This window comes from Cimex lectularius, unplaced genomic scaffold, assembly GCF_000648675.2.
Source record: "Cimex lectularius strain Harlan isolate CLEC.00 unplaced genomic scaffold, Clec_2.1 scaffold11, whole genome shotgun sequence".
NCBI classification, from domain to species: Eukaryota; Metazoa; Arthropoda; class Insecta; order Hemiptera; family Cimicidae; genus Cimex; species Cimex lectularius.
In genome coordinates, this window is record NW_019392673.1 from 3,454,932 (window position 1) to 3,472,794 (window position 17,863).

At 32.7% G+C, this 17,863-nt stretch overlaps 1 protein-coding gene across 1 annotated transcript; it reads right to left on the minus strand.

The window, feature by feature from the left end:
- Window positions 1–1,746: 1,746 nt before the first annotated feature.
- LOC106668370 (leucine-rich repeat-containing protein 58) lies at window positions 1,747–15,024 on the minus strand. Its single transcript, XM_014397054.2, has 4 exons — window positions 14,301–15,024; window positions 10,523–10,739; window positions 6,502–6,691; window positions 1,747–2,625 (listed from the first exon to the last, which is right to left on the minus strand). The coding sequence occupies exons 1-4, from the start codon at window positions 14,795–14,797 to the stop codon at window positions 2,459–2,461; spliced, it is 1,071 nt and encodes a 356-aa protein (XP_014252540.1). The 5' UTR covers window positions 14,798–15,024; the 3' UTR covers window positions 1,747–2,458.
- Window positions 15,025–17,863: the final 2,839 nt, after the last annotated feature.

The following is a 17,863-nucleotide window of genomic DNA, read 5'->3' on the forward strand; positions in this document are numbered from 1 at the left end:
CCCTCCTTTTTGCCATTTTTCAAATGTCGTGTAATCAATTCGATTCTCGGCGACAAATGAAATGGCCACATAAACCTAACCCAAACCTTGACTAAAATAATGTACCTATATTGTGCAGAAAGCTAATATCTATATATGCTACGGTACACCCTACCTAGGTAGGTAGGGTGTATCGTGTATGTACGACAACCCTGCACACACACTTGCAGCCTCTCAGAGTCGATCGTAAGTAGTCTAAAAATATTGAGGTAGATCGCCAGCAGTCCAAGTTTGAGCACCCCTGCTGTAGACACTTAGGCATTTTTTGTCCTATCATGTTGTGACTTACTTGACAAAATAAAGTGTATTCTATTTTACTACTATTTTAAAATTATTCAGAAATCGTGAGATGCGGTCTGGTGTGATGTAGGTTTCAGAAAAACATTTTCTTTATCATGCCAACGTTTTGATCTTTATTGAGATCATCTTCAGGGTCTGGGATTTACAAACATTGTTTACATTTAACAAATACATTTAGGATGTGGAAAAGTGAATTTATACAATGCAAAATATATTTTTTATATTCAATCAAAGTATTTCTACTCACACAAAGTGTGTCTTCTGTGTAATTATGCCATTCTTGCGCGTCGTGTCGAGTGCCAGTGAGATTTTGCTATTTTGTGTTTATATACGTTGGATTTTGAAGGGGTGGGGAAGGAAGTCGGTATATTCACTAATTTCGTGGTCCGCTTGACCAATTAATACATTACAATTAATTAAGGTTTTTAGTTGAGATGAAAAAAAGTTAATGGCACGGGAGGGATTCGAACCCACGATCTTCGGCTAGATACGCCGCTGCACTACCACTTGAGCTATCGTTACCTCGATCCACTCGGACATCAACTTTTTTTCATCTCAACTAAAAACTATACTTCACTAAAGCTCTCCGTGGCCATTTCTTTTGTTGTCAAGAATCCAACCTGATTACACAACATTTGAAAAATGACAAAAAGGAGGGAAAATTCAAAATGTCCGGTTGAGATGGGAAGTTGGTGTCTGAGTGGATCGAGGTCACGACAGCTCAAGTGGTAGAGAGCGGCGTATCAAGCCGAAGATCGTGGGTTCGAATCCCGCTCATGCCAATGACTTTTTATCTCAACTAAAAACCTTAATTAATTGTAATATATTAACTGGTCAAGCAGACCACAAAATTAGTGAATTTAAGTACAGAACATAGATACAATAACCTTCAAAGGGTGCTGATTACACACACCTTACATTACGTCTAGGTCAGTGTGGATTATCAAGTATCTACAGATCTATCGAACCAATTAGGTTAACTTAAGATAGTGAATGCATGATTTTTACTGAACGTGAATGTATTTATTGGCGGGAATGAAGGAAGGCATCAAGGTGAAAATCGCCTTGCCAGGTTCTGAATCATTGTTGTATGGGTACGGATCGAGAACTCTCGAGTCCTGCCAAACTCTGGTTAGATAATCTTTGAAATAGCATGAATATATATTAATCGACTTGTGACATTTTAATCAGGTGTGAAAAGGTTAAAATCAAAGATAGAGGTTATTTACAAACTGCGAGATACGACTAAACATGAGAAACCGGCAAATTAGCCAACCAGAAAAGACAATAATTTCAATATTAAATTTCATTTTTCTGATTAACAAATCTTAATACATTATTCTTCCTGCAAAAATAAAAACAAAGTATATAAATCCAAGCAAAGGTAAATGAAATGACAAACAAAGATAATTTCAATTACATTTATTCAGTTGTTACATGGTTTTTTATCTTAAAAAAAATAGTGTGAAGGTAACTAAGCAAAACTAAGGAATATTTTAATTAATCGATGGTAAAATAACTAAATGGCAAAACAATAAATTAAAAGTTAAAAAAACAAAAAGAGTAAAGTATTAATAATGTCCAGTCAATAAATTATTCTTTTAAGATTTGAAAATTCATTTTTCCACAGTTCAACTATCACAGAATTGATAAATTATTTACAATTATATTTTAACTTGTATTTAAAAACCTGCTTAGTACATCAAGCATTAATTTATATCACAATAATCCCCTCTTTTGAAAAGACAGATACTCACCACCTAGAACAATTGGCACAGATTGCATAGAATTCGGCAATAAAAAATTGATATAACTCTTTTTTGATTATAACTTTTGATATAAATATATTGATATAAATTTTCATATAATTTAATTATACATACTTATAAAACTGTATCTATATAATATTTTGTGATTGTTTCACAGAACACAATTTAAAACAGTAAGCCTACCTAGGCTATACATTGGGCATATTTATTTATAAAAAAAATAGAAATGACCAATGACGTAGCCTAAAAATGTGACTAATGATAATATAATCGTTCTCGTGTTAAAGTCCTTAAACAGATTTTCGATAGTCATCCTTAGATAAAGTTAGTAAATACCATGAGAGAAAGTGTTATCCAAGAAGAACCTTACGCATCATACCATGGTCGGGAGAGCTGAAGAGAGCTGAGTCATCGTTTACACACTTGGCAGAGCAAAGGTACTGTAATAGCGGCACTCTGTATTTGCCACAGAAGTCAACAAACTTGATATGTTCCACTCTGTTATCAAAGAAAACGCCTGTAACACGAATAAATAAAATAATATTCAATAAAATCATGTTATATATTAGCCTGAAAAAAAGAAGATAATCCACAAATTAGAACAAGAAAATCTGTCAGCCTGGGTTTTATATCAGGATTAAGTGAATCTGGGTAAAAATAATTACAAATGAACTTGACAATATGTGACTCGGGTTTTTTCCCTATTTATCTGGGAGATAATGAAATGCTGAATAATCTTAATTATCATGATAATTATTCAAAGGGGTGTAAAACGTCTAGATTACAATAGAAAATTTAAGTTGTTATGAAAATAAGGAAAATTGTTTAATTAGTAGTCAAATTGAATCTGTTTATCCAAAGAATTTATACATCACGATGTTGCAGACAAAACTGCTATTACACAATTATACAAAAACCTCGCTGATTTGTTATAAATTTTATTAAAATTGGTACAGGCTAAGACTTGACTTAAGGGTTGGAGCCTATTGTTTTCCCTACCGAGATAAAAAAAAAAAGCTGAATAATCATAATTACGTCATGATAATTATTCAAAGGAGTGTAAAATGTCTGAATTACAACAGAAAATTTGCATTGTTATGCAAATAAGGAAAAGTGTCACCGTTTAATGAGTAGTCAAATTGAATCTGTTTATAAAAAGAGTTTGTTCAGAAATAAGAAAGATGTTGCAGGCAAATCTGCTATTAGATAATTATGTAGATTACATAATTAATTGTAATAATAGCTATAGTTTTTGAAACGTGTAAAATTTCATCTTAGCTAAAGGGCGTAGTAGTGATAAACATTGTGGAGAGTTAAAATTCCAGTACATGTTTGACAGTTGTTAGTAGAAAGAATATCTAATATCCAATTTTTGAGTTGGATTGATTGAACATGTCAATGTTTTCATTTTTTATTATCAATTTTTTTATTAACTCAATATAAATAAATATGCAGCCATATAACAATATGAGTTATATACAACCTGCACAAAATTTAGTAATATAATAGCTATAAATTCACTAATTTCGTGGTCCGCTTGACCAATTAATATATTACAATTAATTAAGGTTTTTAGTTGAGATAAAAAAGTCAATGGCACGAGCGGGATTCGAACCCACGATCTTCGGCTAGATACGCCGCTGCGCTACCACTTGAGCTATCGTGACCTCGATCCACTCAGACACTAACTTCTCATCTCAACCCCACCTTTTGAATTTTCCCTCCTTTTTGCCATTTTTCAAATGTCGTGTAATCAATTCGATTCTCGGCGACAAATGAAATGGCCACAGAGAGCTTTAGTGAAGGTATACTTCATTTTAAACATTCAATTCACTAATTTCGTGGTCCGCTTGATCAATCGATATCTTACAATTAATTAATGTTTTAAGTTCAGATAAAAAAGTCAATGGCACGAGCGGGATTATTTGAGGAGTTTTCAATTGATATTACATCGCATATTTGGGGAGTTTATTGCATTTGAGGGTTTTTTTAGTGCGTACAATATACATATTTGAGGATTTTAGTCCTTATTGTATGGCATATTTCAATGCTTTTTAGTGCATATTATATGGCATATTTGAGAAGTTTTTGGTTCTTTTTATATGACATAATTGAGGGATTTTTATTGCATATTTGAGGAGTTTTTTAGTGCATATTATATGGCATATTTGGAGGGTTTTTTTAATGAATATATTATTGTTTATGTGAGGAGTTTTCAATTCATATTACAACATGGCATATTTGGGGAATTTATTGCATTTGAGGTTTTTTTTTAAGTGCATATTATATGGCATATTTGAGCAGTTTTTGGTGCTTTTTATATGGCTCCCCTCAATTATTTTTATTGCATATTTGATGAGTGTTTTAGTGCATATTATATGGCATATTTGAGCAGTTTTTGGTGCTTTTTATATGGCATCCCTCAATTATTTTTATTGCATATTTGATGAGTTTTTAGTGCATATTATATGGCATATTTGAGAAGTTTTTGGTGCTTTTTTATATGGCATCCCTCAATTATTTTATTGCATATTTGATGAGTGTTTTAGTGCATATTATATAGCATATTTGAGCAGTTTTTGGTGCTTTTTATATGGCACCCCTTAATTATTTTTATTGCATATTACATTGCATATTTGATGACTTTTTTAGTGCATACTATATGGCATATTTGGAGGGGTTTTTTAATGAATATATTATTGCTTATTTGAGGAGTTTTTTAGTGCATATTATATGGCATATTTGAGGAGTTTATAGTGTATTTGAGGGTTTTTTTGAATGCAACAATTAACATAACAATTAATACAATATACATACTGGAGGTTTTTAGTCCAAATTACATGGCATTTTTGAGGAGTTTTTACTGCATACAATATGCACATTTGAGGGAGTTTTAGTGCACATTTTAGGGGTTTTTAGTACATATAATACGCATATTTATGGTTTTTTGGTGAATACTATATGGCACAGTTTAGGTTTTTTATTGTGTATAAATCCGGGCTCCAGTTATAAAGCTCTTTTAGAGACGAAAGAAATTGTACTGTAAAAAATTGAACATCTAAACACAGAAAACATTTATTTCAAAATGTAGTATGATCCCTCTTCTACAAGTCTGGTCCTCTTAGGGCGACCCATCAACCACTGTTGCTCTTGATAAAATAATAAAAATTGTGGGTGACCATGTTGATTCACTTTTTGTAAAGGATGGTTCTTACTCACAAATTGTTTAATTTTTTGTTACTCTTACAATTCATGTATGTATGAAAGGCATGTTTATAACTCTTTCGACCTGATGAGTGTTTAATGCTTGAAATCCGGATCAATGTAAACAAAACATCTGTGAGTAGGAGATGTATCCTCACCCATTTTCAACATTTCTATAAAATCCTTCCATCGGAGTATTACAACAAATAAATTGGAAATTTTCCACTAGGAGTAGGGCCCAAGAAAAATGTATCTACAAATTATTCAGATATCGTGAGATGTGGTCTGGTGTGATGTAGGTTTCAGAAAAACATTTTCTTTATCATGCCAACGTTTCGATCTTTTATTGAGATCATCTTCAGGGCCACGGATTTACAAACAATGTTTACATTTAACAAATACATTTAGGATGTGGAAAAGTGAATTTATACAATGCAAAATATATTTTATATTCAAACAAAGTATTTCTACTCACTCAAAGTGTTTGAATATAAAATATATTTTGCATTGTATAAATTCACTTTTCCACATCCTAAATGGAATTGTTAAATGTAAACATTGTTTGGAAATCCCAGGCCCTGAAGATGATCTCAATAAAAGATCGAAAGTTGGCACGATAAAGAAAATGTTTTTCTGAAACCACATCACACCAGACCGCATCTCACGATATCTGAATAATTATCGATTAACGGTCACTAATCTCCACACACACATGTATCTACAAAATTGTTATAAAGAGCTTTATACCAAAAGCATGAACAAAAAAATTTATTAAATTGTTAGTTCATAAATATAATAAACAACAAAGCATTTTAAAGAGATTTGAGTTGTCATGAATCATAATTTAAATTAAAAAATTTAAAAAGAAAACAGGTTTATATCTTCAAAACAATAAGTTCAGCAACCCTGTTTGAGAGGTTTTAAAAATAGAAACAAAAAGAAAACAATAATAAAAAAAAAATTATTAGATGCAACTGCGCCATCACTTATAAAACGAGATGGCCTTGTCCTTTATAATCCGAAGGAAAATGTGTCTGAGTAAAGCTGACCTTGTGAGGAGCAGTCAAAACAAGTTGGAAATGTAATGTACATGAATGCAATTAATGAGGGTAAACAAGGAAAGCATTGTCGCTTGCAAAAAGAAAGAAAAAATATAAAGAATTAAAATGTGAAAAACACGCTACTTTACCGTTGCACTTAGGGTTCAAACAGTGATGTGCTGTGTTCAAGTAGTCCCTGAGAGTCTTGGGCAGATCGTCGGCTACATACGGGATGTTCTGAACTTTAACAGCTCTCGCTGCGATTTCAAGCAGCGTACCAGGGTTGAGCGTCATGTCGTTGACAAATCTGATAACGAGTGGGTTGTCGCGAAGACTCAGCTGGAGGCAGAAAATGGAAAGAAAACGATGTTATAAAATTATAATAATCATAACAGATTTATAAATGTAATAAATTTATTATTTATTATTATTAAAAATTATTTAAGGGGATGAACCAACACGTTTACATAACAATTCTTAGTGCCCTGTGCCCAGAAACTTTGACCCGAAACATCATGCTAAGAAAACAGAGGAGTGGTTACTGTACAGCACCCTCCGCCAACCAAAAACACCCCCACAATTGCTGGATCAAATTTCTCTGGGAAGAAATGAAGAGAAGATTGAAAACTCATGGCACAAAAAATAAAATGTCACCTGACTGAAGCTGTCAAAGAAGAATCCCGATGTAACCAAAAACTTAATATACATATTTGATGAAAAACCAATTTTATGAAGGACTAAATAAAGGAAGCCCATCGATTATTCATTTCACATGTAAATTAATTTTGTCACAAGTTTTGCAATGTACGCAGATTTTTTGTTACATGTTTTGTTAATTATAACTTTAATGCTTTAATGTTATTATTTAGGCTTTAGGAACAAGGGAAAAAAAGTTTTGCATGTAAATTCGATACAAATTTATTGATTATACAAGCATTATTTTCCCCACACTTTTTGAATCAATTTAAACCTCAATATGATATACTGAAATTGTATGCAAACTTTTTTACTACTAGGCAAATACACTATTTTATTTCTATATATGATTAATTTGAATTTACAAATAGTCAAGTTAGAATCATTGAAATGTTGTCTTAACTTTCTGATATGCCTAAAAAGGGACATCACTAGGCCTAAATTTTTCATGAAATTTTAACTTATCTCATTTTTAGTCAATTTTATCAGTTTCTATTAAATATATAAATAATCAATTATACACAATATTTTTTCGAAATGAAAAATTTGTGTCACAGGCGGGATTCGAACCCACGACTTTCGTCTCAATACGCCGCTGCTCTAACCACTTGAGCTACCGTGACTTCGATCACCCATGCCACAAACTTCTCATTTCGACTACCTGATTTTATTCTAATTATAAGCAAATCGCGGCTTCATATAGAAACACTTTTTATTAACGATTATACTTTCATTTCAAAAAAAAATTGTGTATAATTAATTGAGTATTTATTTCATTTTGCCAAAATTCTAGTTTCATGGATACATATAGCAATCATTACTTGTCTGCATGTAGATAGAGTTATTGAAAATAATTAATAAAACTTCCAGAAAATAACTCGATTTAGACAAAAAGAAGAATTGCTACTCCTATTCATTTTTTGTTGGTTAATTGTCTTCAATTATTGATTGATTCGGACACATAAATTGTTTGTTCGATTGATTTTGTTCTTACGATTCTGAGTGAATAAGAAGAAAAATATTCAATATTGTATCAATATTCAATATATATATTCAATTTTGCCTTATAGATGAAGATTCTACCCCACTTGATCGTGGTCTGCTTGACCAATATCACTCAATTAATTAAGGTTTTTTATCTCAAGTAAAAACCTTAATTCATTGAATGATATTGGTCAAGCGGACCACAAAAAATAAGGATTTTAATTAATTAAAATGAAGTATACATCACTAAAGCTCTCTGTGGCCATTTCATTTGTCGCCGAGAATCAAACAGATTACGCGACATTTGAAAAATGGCAAAAAGGTGGGAAAATTCAAAAAGTGGGGTTGAGATGGGAAATTAGTGCCCGAGTGGATTGAAGTCACGATAGCTCAAGTGGCAGAGCAGCGGCGTATCTAGCCGAAGTTCGTAGGTTCGAATCCCGCTCGTGCCATTGACTTTTTTATCTCACCGAAAACCTTAATTAATTGTAATATATTAATTGGTCAAGCGGACCTCGAAATTAGTGAATTTAATGAATTAAAATGAAGTATACGTCACTAAAGCTCTCCGTGGCCATTTCATTTGTCGCCGAGAATCAAACAGATTACGCGACATTTGAAAAATGGCAAAAAGGTGGGAAAATTCAAAAAGGTGGGGTTGAGATGGGAAGTTAGTGCCCTAGCAGATCAAAGTCACGATAGCTCAAGTGGCAGAGCAGCGGCGTATCTAGCCGAAGGTCGTGGGTTCGAATCCCGCTCGTGACACTGAATTTTTTATCTCAACTAAAAACCTTAATTAATATTTTTTATGTTGATTTTGCTGACTGAAGATAGTCAGTTGAATTTTTTTTTCCTGAGTCGTAAGGCCCAATGCAATTTTCATCTGTGTCCAAGCTCTGCTAATGATCTTCTTGGAAGCTGGCCAGTTGCGTTTTGTTCGCATGAAGTGCAGCATCCTTTTCATACTTAAGCCTTTTTTTTTACAGGTTTAAAAATTCCAAAGGCTATATGGGATTTGAACCCTGTATGAAGTTGGACACTCTAAACTCCTGGCCAGTCTACTCCCATTCTAAGTGTTTCATATTTCATAATTTTATTGCTTTATTATTTAAAAACATTTCATAATCTGCATTAATTTATTCTTGAACTTTTAATTTTTACGTATAAATTTGTATGAAACCAACCTCATTTGTAAAGAATCAAATTTTCATACAAATAAAAGCAGCCATTCAATCAATTCATCTATCTATCTATTATCTATCAAAGTACAAAATATAATTATTTTTGTTAAATTAATAAATCAAGAATTTGAAAAAATTTCATATCTCTAGACTGATTAATGATCTTATCAAAGTTAATAAAACGTATTATCTCCATCCTTTGAAATCAAGGTTAATATAAATATTGTACAGCGTAAAAATTAAAAAAATAAATTTTGTTAATGTAATAAGTGCTGATCTTTTAAAAATGTTATCAATTAAAATGTAACAATTGGTTAACACAAATATTATTTGATTTTATTTACTTTTTTCAAATTGAGAAAAGTGAAACAAAAAGAGAAATTGAGATCTAGAGAAAAGATTAAAAATAAGGCCAATGACCTACCAGCTCGCATATCTGATTGGGAAAGGAGGTGATAATTAAAAAATACAAAATAAAAACTTGAAAACCTTTGAATATAACCTGTGAGAAATCTATGCGCATAATTTATTTTATTACCATGGCCGGTTGTTATCCATAAACAACTTTATTACAATGTTTACCCATCTGGGAACTAAAGCTATTTTCCATTTCTTGGAAATATTTGTTAGTCATTTAAAAACAGTTCTTTTTTTCTGTTAATTTTGTTCAAAAATCAATTTTCAAGTGTTCAAGTTCAAGGCGGAATGACAAATCAGTTTTGTCTCCCCGCTTCAAATAGGAAGTAGAAAGATAAATTACAAGGCCAGGTAATTACCGTATCCGTCTGGCAAAACTTTTCAAAAAATTTCACAGTTGTTTCACTTTGGGATGAAAAAATTTGACCTTTTTTTAAATTTTTTACCTATTAATAAAGTATAAATGCTTAAGTAAAATGAGGGGGAAATTAAAACAAAAAGAAAGCAAGGTCAATGTCTGATAACCGCTAACACGCAATCGTGTCATTTGAATACATATTAAAGTTTTGTTATATTTAATCTATGATAATGACCATGTTTTATGGTTTTATAAAGGAATTTGGAAGCATTATCTGCCTATTGCATCATTCAGTGGTCGATAAATATTAAAATGAAAATCTTTATGAGAGGTCTAAAAATGACTGCGCAAATAATTGGCTCAAGTAGAGCACTACATTTGATTGTTTAAAATTTCAAAATGTTATCAAAATCAATGATGCCATTTTCATTCAAAGGGTTTTCTTAAAACAAATTTAAAAACAAAATATTTGTAATGTAAAGATACTTTACTAGTCTTAATGATAAAATATATTTTGCTAGATGCTGAACATACCTCACTCAGATGTTTCAATGTGATTATTTCCGTAGGCAATGTGCGGAGAAGGTTGTTGTGCAACTGAAGGGATTTGAGCTTTTTCAGGCTCGCTATGGTTCGTGGCAGGCTTTCGAGCATGTTGTCATTAAGTATTAGAACTTCGAGGTTGTTGAGGTTACCTACGGTCTCAGGTACTTCGGATAATCTATTCCCTCCAAGGCAAAGAACCATCAATCTGAAATGGGAGAAATAAAGATTTACGATTCAGTTTTTTCAACTTACTAAAATTTCGATGTAGTTTTGTAATTTTTGATCACTTTGATTTGCCTATCCTTGCTGGTTTGGTCCTTAAGATGGATTTTAGCTTGTCACTCTTTTCAGATCGAAGATGACAAGAATGCAAAACATTCTGACAGACCAAACCAGTGAGAATAGACAGACCAAAATGATCAGAAATGGCTAAACTACAAGTTCATCACCCCACAGATTATATGTGGAAATCTAACAAGTTAAAATTTTGTTGTTTATCACTTTTTTTTTGGGGGGGGGGTGCATTTTTGTGATCTAATGAAGTTTTATATTGCAAGATTTCTTCATATGATCTTATCCTCTGTTCTGACATACCAAAGGATTGACAGACCATGATAATCAGTACAGTAAAATTAAAGAAATCTCGCAATAAAAAACTTAACAAAACGATAACAGCCAAAATGTTATATAATGGCCAAATTAAGTTTTATAGTTACAGTAGCAGTTGTAGTTTTAGTTTTACTACTATAAATTTGTGGTCACAGTAGGTCAACACTGAATGTTCCCACAATAAAATCTCAGCAATCCTAAATTTAAACCCAAGGTATTTACAAGAGAAATTTTTTTCAGAGAAAAAAAACTAAAACCCAAGGGCTGATACAAACTCTGCAGTTCTGAGCCTTCATGAAAAAATAATTTTAAAAAAATACTACTCACATATTATGATTAATAATAATTCACTAATTTCGTGGTCCGCTTGATCAATTAAATCATTAAAATTAATTAAGGTTTTTAGTTGAGATGAAAAAAAGTCAATGGCACGAGCGGGATTCGAACCCACGATCTTCGGCTAGATACGCCACTGCTCTACCACTTGAGCTATCGTGACCTCGATCCACTCGGACATCAACTTCCTATCTCAACCCCATTAATAATAATAATTATTATTATTATTAAATTAATCCCTATTTGTTTAGTGGTCATAATTGATCATATTATTACAATTAATTATTCTTTTTATCTAAGGTTTTTGGCTGATGAAAAAGTCAGTGACACGAGCGGGATTCGAACCCATGACCCTCAGCTAAATACGCCACTACTCTGCCACTTGAGCTATCGTGACTTCGATCCTCTCGGACAACAACTTTCCATCTCAACCTACAACCGTTCGAATTTTCCCTCTCTTTGCCATATTTTCAAATGGCAATTCAAATAATACTTCTTATTACTATAAGTTTTATTTACCATATGCATACAAATGTACAAAATTGATGAGAGGTTGTAGTCGACTATATACATTCTGTCATTAAGCTTACATCATTTATCAACTAAAAACGAGAGAGAAAAAAACTTTGGGAAAATTTGGAAGAAATAAAACATGAAATTATAATAGAATAGGCTTCATTCCCTTATGTTTATATTTTTTATAAATGAGCGAACTAATATTACAATTAATAATTTATGTACTCATGAGGGTTGTTCTCACATGAGTTCATAACATTTTCTGTCACTGAGTAAATGTATGTGGATACGCTAAGGATAAAGTGCATATAATGATCAATAGCAGTCCACCTGAAGAAATGCACCCACCCACCAGTCTTAGACATTTGTTCTGAGCAATTAGGAGTTTTTCATAATTGGTTTTATATTTATTCAACTAAACGGGGCAGTAAGTTAAAATGGGTCTTATATAGAGAAGGTAGATAAGCTTTTTAAATTAATTTAAGCCAGATTATTTATTTATTAACGGGAATAATTTGTCAAGTGCTCCAATGGTTTAGTCAAAGACAATTGATGTGGGTGGAAGTCAGCTTGGAGTCACTTCAAGCTTCGTTTTAGTGAATAACTACCAAGTTTAAACATTAAATATTTAAAACATTTTTTGTACGGCTTCGATAAATTATTGGTGATTTTGTCGATTCAAAATGAGAGCATGAAAAAAGTCCTGTCATCAGATTATTGTAAACATGTATCTCACAACTTTAAATTTCTGACATAATACAGATGTTGAATAATGTGAGGGCAAAAACTGAACCTTGTGGCACCCTGGCTGTATTTTGTGATTTATTACGTTTTGTACACAATTTTTTGTAATTTATTACATTTTCATGGTTTATTATGTTTTTGTGCTATTTTCAACTTTTAAAGCTTTTAATTTTTGCATTTTATTTCACTAATGCAAGGTGTTTTATTATTTTTATTTTTAATTAAAATTGTTTTGATATATACCAAAACTTATTTAGAACCAAATTGATAGTGGAACGGTATCTAGAATCTGTCTATTCTTTAACAGAAATGTGACAATTGACTATTATTCATTAGTTTTTTCTAGTTTATTTTTTTTAAGTCCCCCCCCCAACTATGCTTCTTTTGTTTCTGGGTCTGGTGGAATAATTTGTGAGGAAATTACAAACTAGATAGTACATAAATATCAATTAACCTATTACACATAACATTTTTTTTTATATGTTATTTAATGGTGCAATTTTTGTTAGTCATACAATTGCATAATTAAAAATACAGTGGGTCCAAAAATGAAATTGGTGTATGGTGTGGGATGTTTGCTGATGAGGTAGTCGGTAATAATGAAAAAATAACTGTGATTTTTTTTCCACCAAATTTGCCTCTTTTGTAACCAATGATCCAAAAAGTCAACCTACATTACAGATAAGCAGGAAGACACTGAAAATGTTGAATATTAAAAATTTATTTTTCTTAGCTGCAGCTTGCGAGGCGGTTTCGGCCTCTTTCAGACGGGGCGGTTAGTCAATTCAACTAGTTGAACCGACGGGTGTCAAGGAGTGTAACCAGGTAGCAAAATGTTTGTGAATCTCCCCAACTCCTTCACACACAGACAACTCGTCCGCCCAGGCAGGTGGCCGGCACATTCTCATACCCATTGGTTGACTCAACACAGAAGACACTGCTTTGCATTTGTCCTTCACACCAGTCACCTAGTTGAGTCAACTGAGTTCACTGTGGAAAGCGTTGCAATTGCAAGTTTCAATGTGGAGCAGTTCATTGAAGAAATTCATATTAGTCGCGCAATATGGGGCACGAGGTGCGAGGAGTATAGCGACAAAATTAAAAGAAAGAAAGTTTGGAGGTAAGTAGCACAACTGTATTTGAGAGAAAGCGCCCGTTTCCCAATTTTATACCAAACGATAAACCCACACTTTTCTGTACTGGGTTTCCTCCTATTTTGTTTCTCTTTTTGCAGAAGAGCAAGCACAAGAAATGCTCCTGCTTTTATGCGTTCTAATCGTACTGACCTCTAGTTTGGAAGAGAGGTTTTCCACAAGCTGCCTGGTGTGAAACCAGCAAAGAAAGTCTAGTTGAGATTCAACCGGGCAACTTGCTGAATAAACCAAACCGCCTCATCTGAAAGACTGTGGTACGGTCCCCTCTATAATCGGAATTTTTCAGTAATCTTAATAAATTGCTGCAGGGGGTGAGAGAGAGCACTGTATATCTTTAAAAGTGAAAGTATGCTGTCTTTTATGCTAAATATAAACTAACAATTAGTCTTGAAAAATAAAGTTCTTACCCAGAGATTCTTTCGATACTCTTGGGAATGTGTTCAATGGCGTTGCTTCCCATGTACAGCTGCTGCAGCGCTTCCAGCTCCAGGCACTGTTCCGGAAAGACGTTGAGGGCGTTGCCACCGAGATTGAGCTTCCTGAGGCTGCGAGACCAGCTGGCGAACGTCTTCGGCAGGTTTTCGTTGCTGATGGAATTGTTCCTGAGGTTGAGGGTGACGAGTGGAAACCTGGTGAAAAATTCCGGCAAGGAGGTCAGCCTGTTGTTGCTCACGTCGACGTGTCGGAGGTTGTGAAGGGAGGAAATGCAACTCGGCAAGAAAGAGAGCTGGTTGCACTTTATGAGCAGCTTGTGGACCCTGTGCATGTTTCTGCGTTCCTCTTCGAAAGCGAGCATCTTGTCTTCGAAAGCTTCCTGGCTAAGCCTGTGGTAGGACAAGTCGATCGTGTTGAAGGCTACCTCAGGCCCGGAAGAATCTGTGCTGTCCGAAGAATAGAGATCCATTTTCGACACCGTCTCAGACAAAACGAAGCAGTGGCCTGGGCACGATCTGCCAGTACTAAAACTAAATGTAATCGCCTCCCCACTCGAATCCCCACCAACCAGACAGAGTTTAAAGTTTAAACAGAACGCTTATCTTTTATCTTGCCACACCGTCTCGTCTAATACAACCGCATATTAGAAGAAAAAGAAAAAACTTCAAAAACCAGTTTATATCTTGTGCATGTAAATGTGTAACAACGGACAAATAAGTGGGAGTTCCATGCAACTCAACGTCGCCATGTGTAAAGTCCTTGACCATCAATTTTTCCCTTTTTTACCTTAAAGAGGAAAACGGAAAATTTTCAGTAAATTTTCAAGTAACTTGGCAAGGTAAATTACCTATGAAGCGAATACCATAGTAGCCAAGAGTAAAATTATATTTTTATCAATGTTTATGTAAAAGCCTTCAGTAGGCATGATGAACTTTTGGTTAAATTGAATAACTGTTAATCTGTTATTCTCCATGGAGGGTTGATAATGCATAAACACAGAGAACTATAGTTACTGTATACAAGCATAAAATTGCAATAAACATCTCTGCAGTCACGTATAAGATTATATTTTGATCAACGCTTATGTAATTTTACAGTAGGCATAATGATCATAAACATTTATCTTTTGGCTAAAGTGAATAGCTTTTATTTTCCACAGAGGATTGATAATGGATAAACTCGGAGAATACAGTAGTAGCCGAGCATAAAATTATGTTTTTATCAATATTCATGCAATCTTTACAATAGACATGATTGATATTGTTTAACGTCTTTGAAATAGGACACCATAGCTGCTAACTGTACACAAGCATAAAAACTATTTTTAATGTAATTTTATAGTAGGCATGATGTTAGATGAACAAAAAAAGGATTTAGATGTTTAGCTTTTTGGGGTTAACTGAATAGATGTTATTGACTGTACACAGTATCATAGTTGCAGCAACCAATCATAAAATTCTATTTGTATCAATGTTTTATGTAATTTTTACAATAGAAATTATTAAATGACTTAAAAAAAGCATTTAGGCAGTTATGTTTGGGCTAAATTGAATAAATGTTATTCCCGGCCAATGGATAAGGTTTAGCCTCTGTGAACTCAGGACACCATAGCTGCTAAATGTAGATAAGCATAAAAAGATTTTTAATGTAATTTTATAATAGGCATGATGTTACATGAACACAAGAAAGTATTTAGATGTTTAGCTTTTTGGTGTTAATTGAATAGATTTTATTGTTAATAGAGGGTTGATAATGGTTAAATAGAGTATCATAGGTGCTGCCGCCAAACTTAAAATTCTATAAAATTCACTAATTTCGTGGTCTGCTTGACCAATTAATATATTACAATTAATTAAAGTTTATAGTAGAGATACAAAAGTCAATGGCACGAGCGGGATTCGAACCCACGATCTTCGGCTAGATACGGCCACTCGGACACCAACTTTCCATCTCAACCCCACCTTTTGAATTTTCCCTCCTTTTTGCCATTTAAAATTCTATTTTTATCAATGTTTTATGTAATTTTTACAATAGATATGATTGTATAACTAAAAAAGAAAAAAAAAGCATTTAGACAGTTATGTTTGGACTAAATTGAATAAATGTTATTCCCGGCCAATGGTTGGTAATGATTAACCACAATGAACATGTAAGTATGTAACACCATAGATGCTTACTGTAGATAAGCATAAAGATAATTTTAATGTAATTATACAGTATGCTTGATGTTGGATAAACAAAAAGAAGTAATTAAACATTTAGTATTTTTCCGGTTAATTTAATAGATGTTATTTTTAACAAAGGGTTGATAATCATTATGCACAATACCATAGTTGCTGCAGTCAAGCATAAAATTCTATTTTTATCAATATGCATGCCATTTTTACAATAGACATTATCGGATGGCTAAAAAAAGGCATTTAGACAGGTATGTTTGGGCAAAATTGAATAAATGTTATTCCCGGGCAATGGTTGATAATGGTTAATCACGTGAACATGTAACACCATTCTAACTGTTGATAAGCATAAAAATCGTTTTCGTGTAATTTTACAGTAGGCATGATGGATGAACACAAAAAAGTATTTAGATATTTAGCTTTTTCTGGTTAATTTAATAGATGTTATTGTTAATACAAGGTTGATAATGACTGTACACAGTATCATAGCTGCTGCAACCAATGGATGACAAAAATAAGTAATTAGACATTTAGTATTTTTACAGAATCATAGTTGCAGCCAAGCATAAAATTCTATTTTTATCAATATTTATCTAATTTTAGAACTGATGAGCATAAAAAGCAACTCGACAGTAATTTTTAGGCTAAATTGGATAGATATTATTCCAGCCAATGGTTGATAATAGTTAACCACAGTGAACATGAAACATCATAGTTGCTAATTGTAGATAAGAATAAAGTTTTACAGCATGATGAACAAAAACATTTATCTTTTGGCAACAGTATCATAGTTGCCTCAGCGAAGCAAAAAAACCTTTTTATTAATATCTTTGTAATTGTAAACTAACAACAGTATTAGACAGTTATGTTTTGGAAAAATTGAATAGATATTATTCTCAGCAAATGGTTGATAATAGTTACCCAAAGTGAACACGAAACACCATAATTGCTAACTGTAGATTAACATAAAATTTGACAGTATGTATGATACTAGTTGAACAAAAAATTATAGAAATTATAAAGGTTGGGTGAGCGTGTTGTTTAGCAACATACTTTAAAACATAGTTCTTACTCACAGCTTGTTTTTTCAATGAAGTTTCAACTAACTAGTTGAAAACAACAAACTGTGAATAAGAACCTTTTAAATAAGTTCAAAAAAACTATTTAGACATTTAGCTTTTTGGTTAATTAATAGTTACTTTTCTTAAAAAGGTTCGTAATGGTTATACGCAGTGAACATCTTCAGATGCAACAACAACGCTGCAGTCAAGCATAAGATTATATTTTTATCAATGTTTATGTAATTTTACAGTCGGCTTGATAAACAAAAACATTTATCTTTTTCTACGGTATATAGT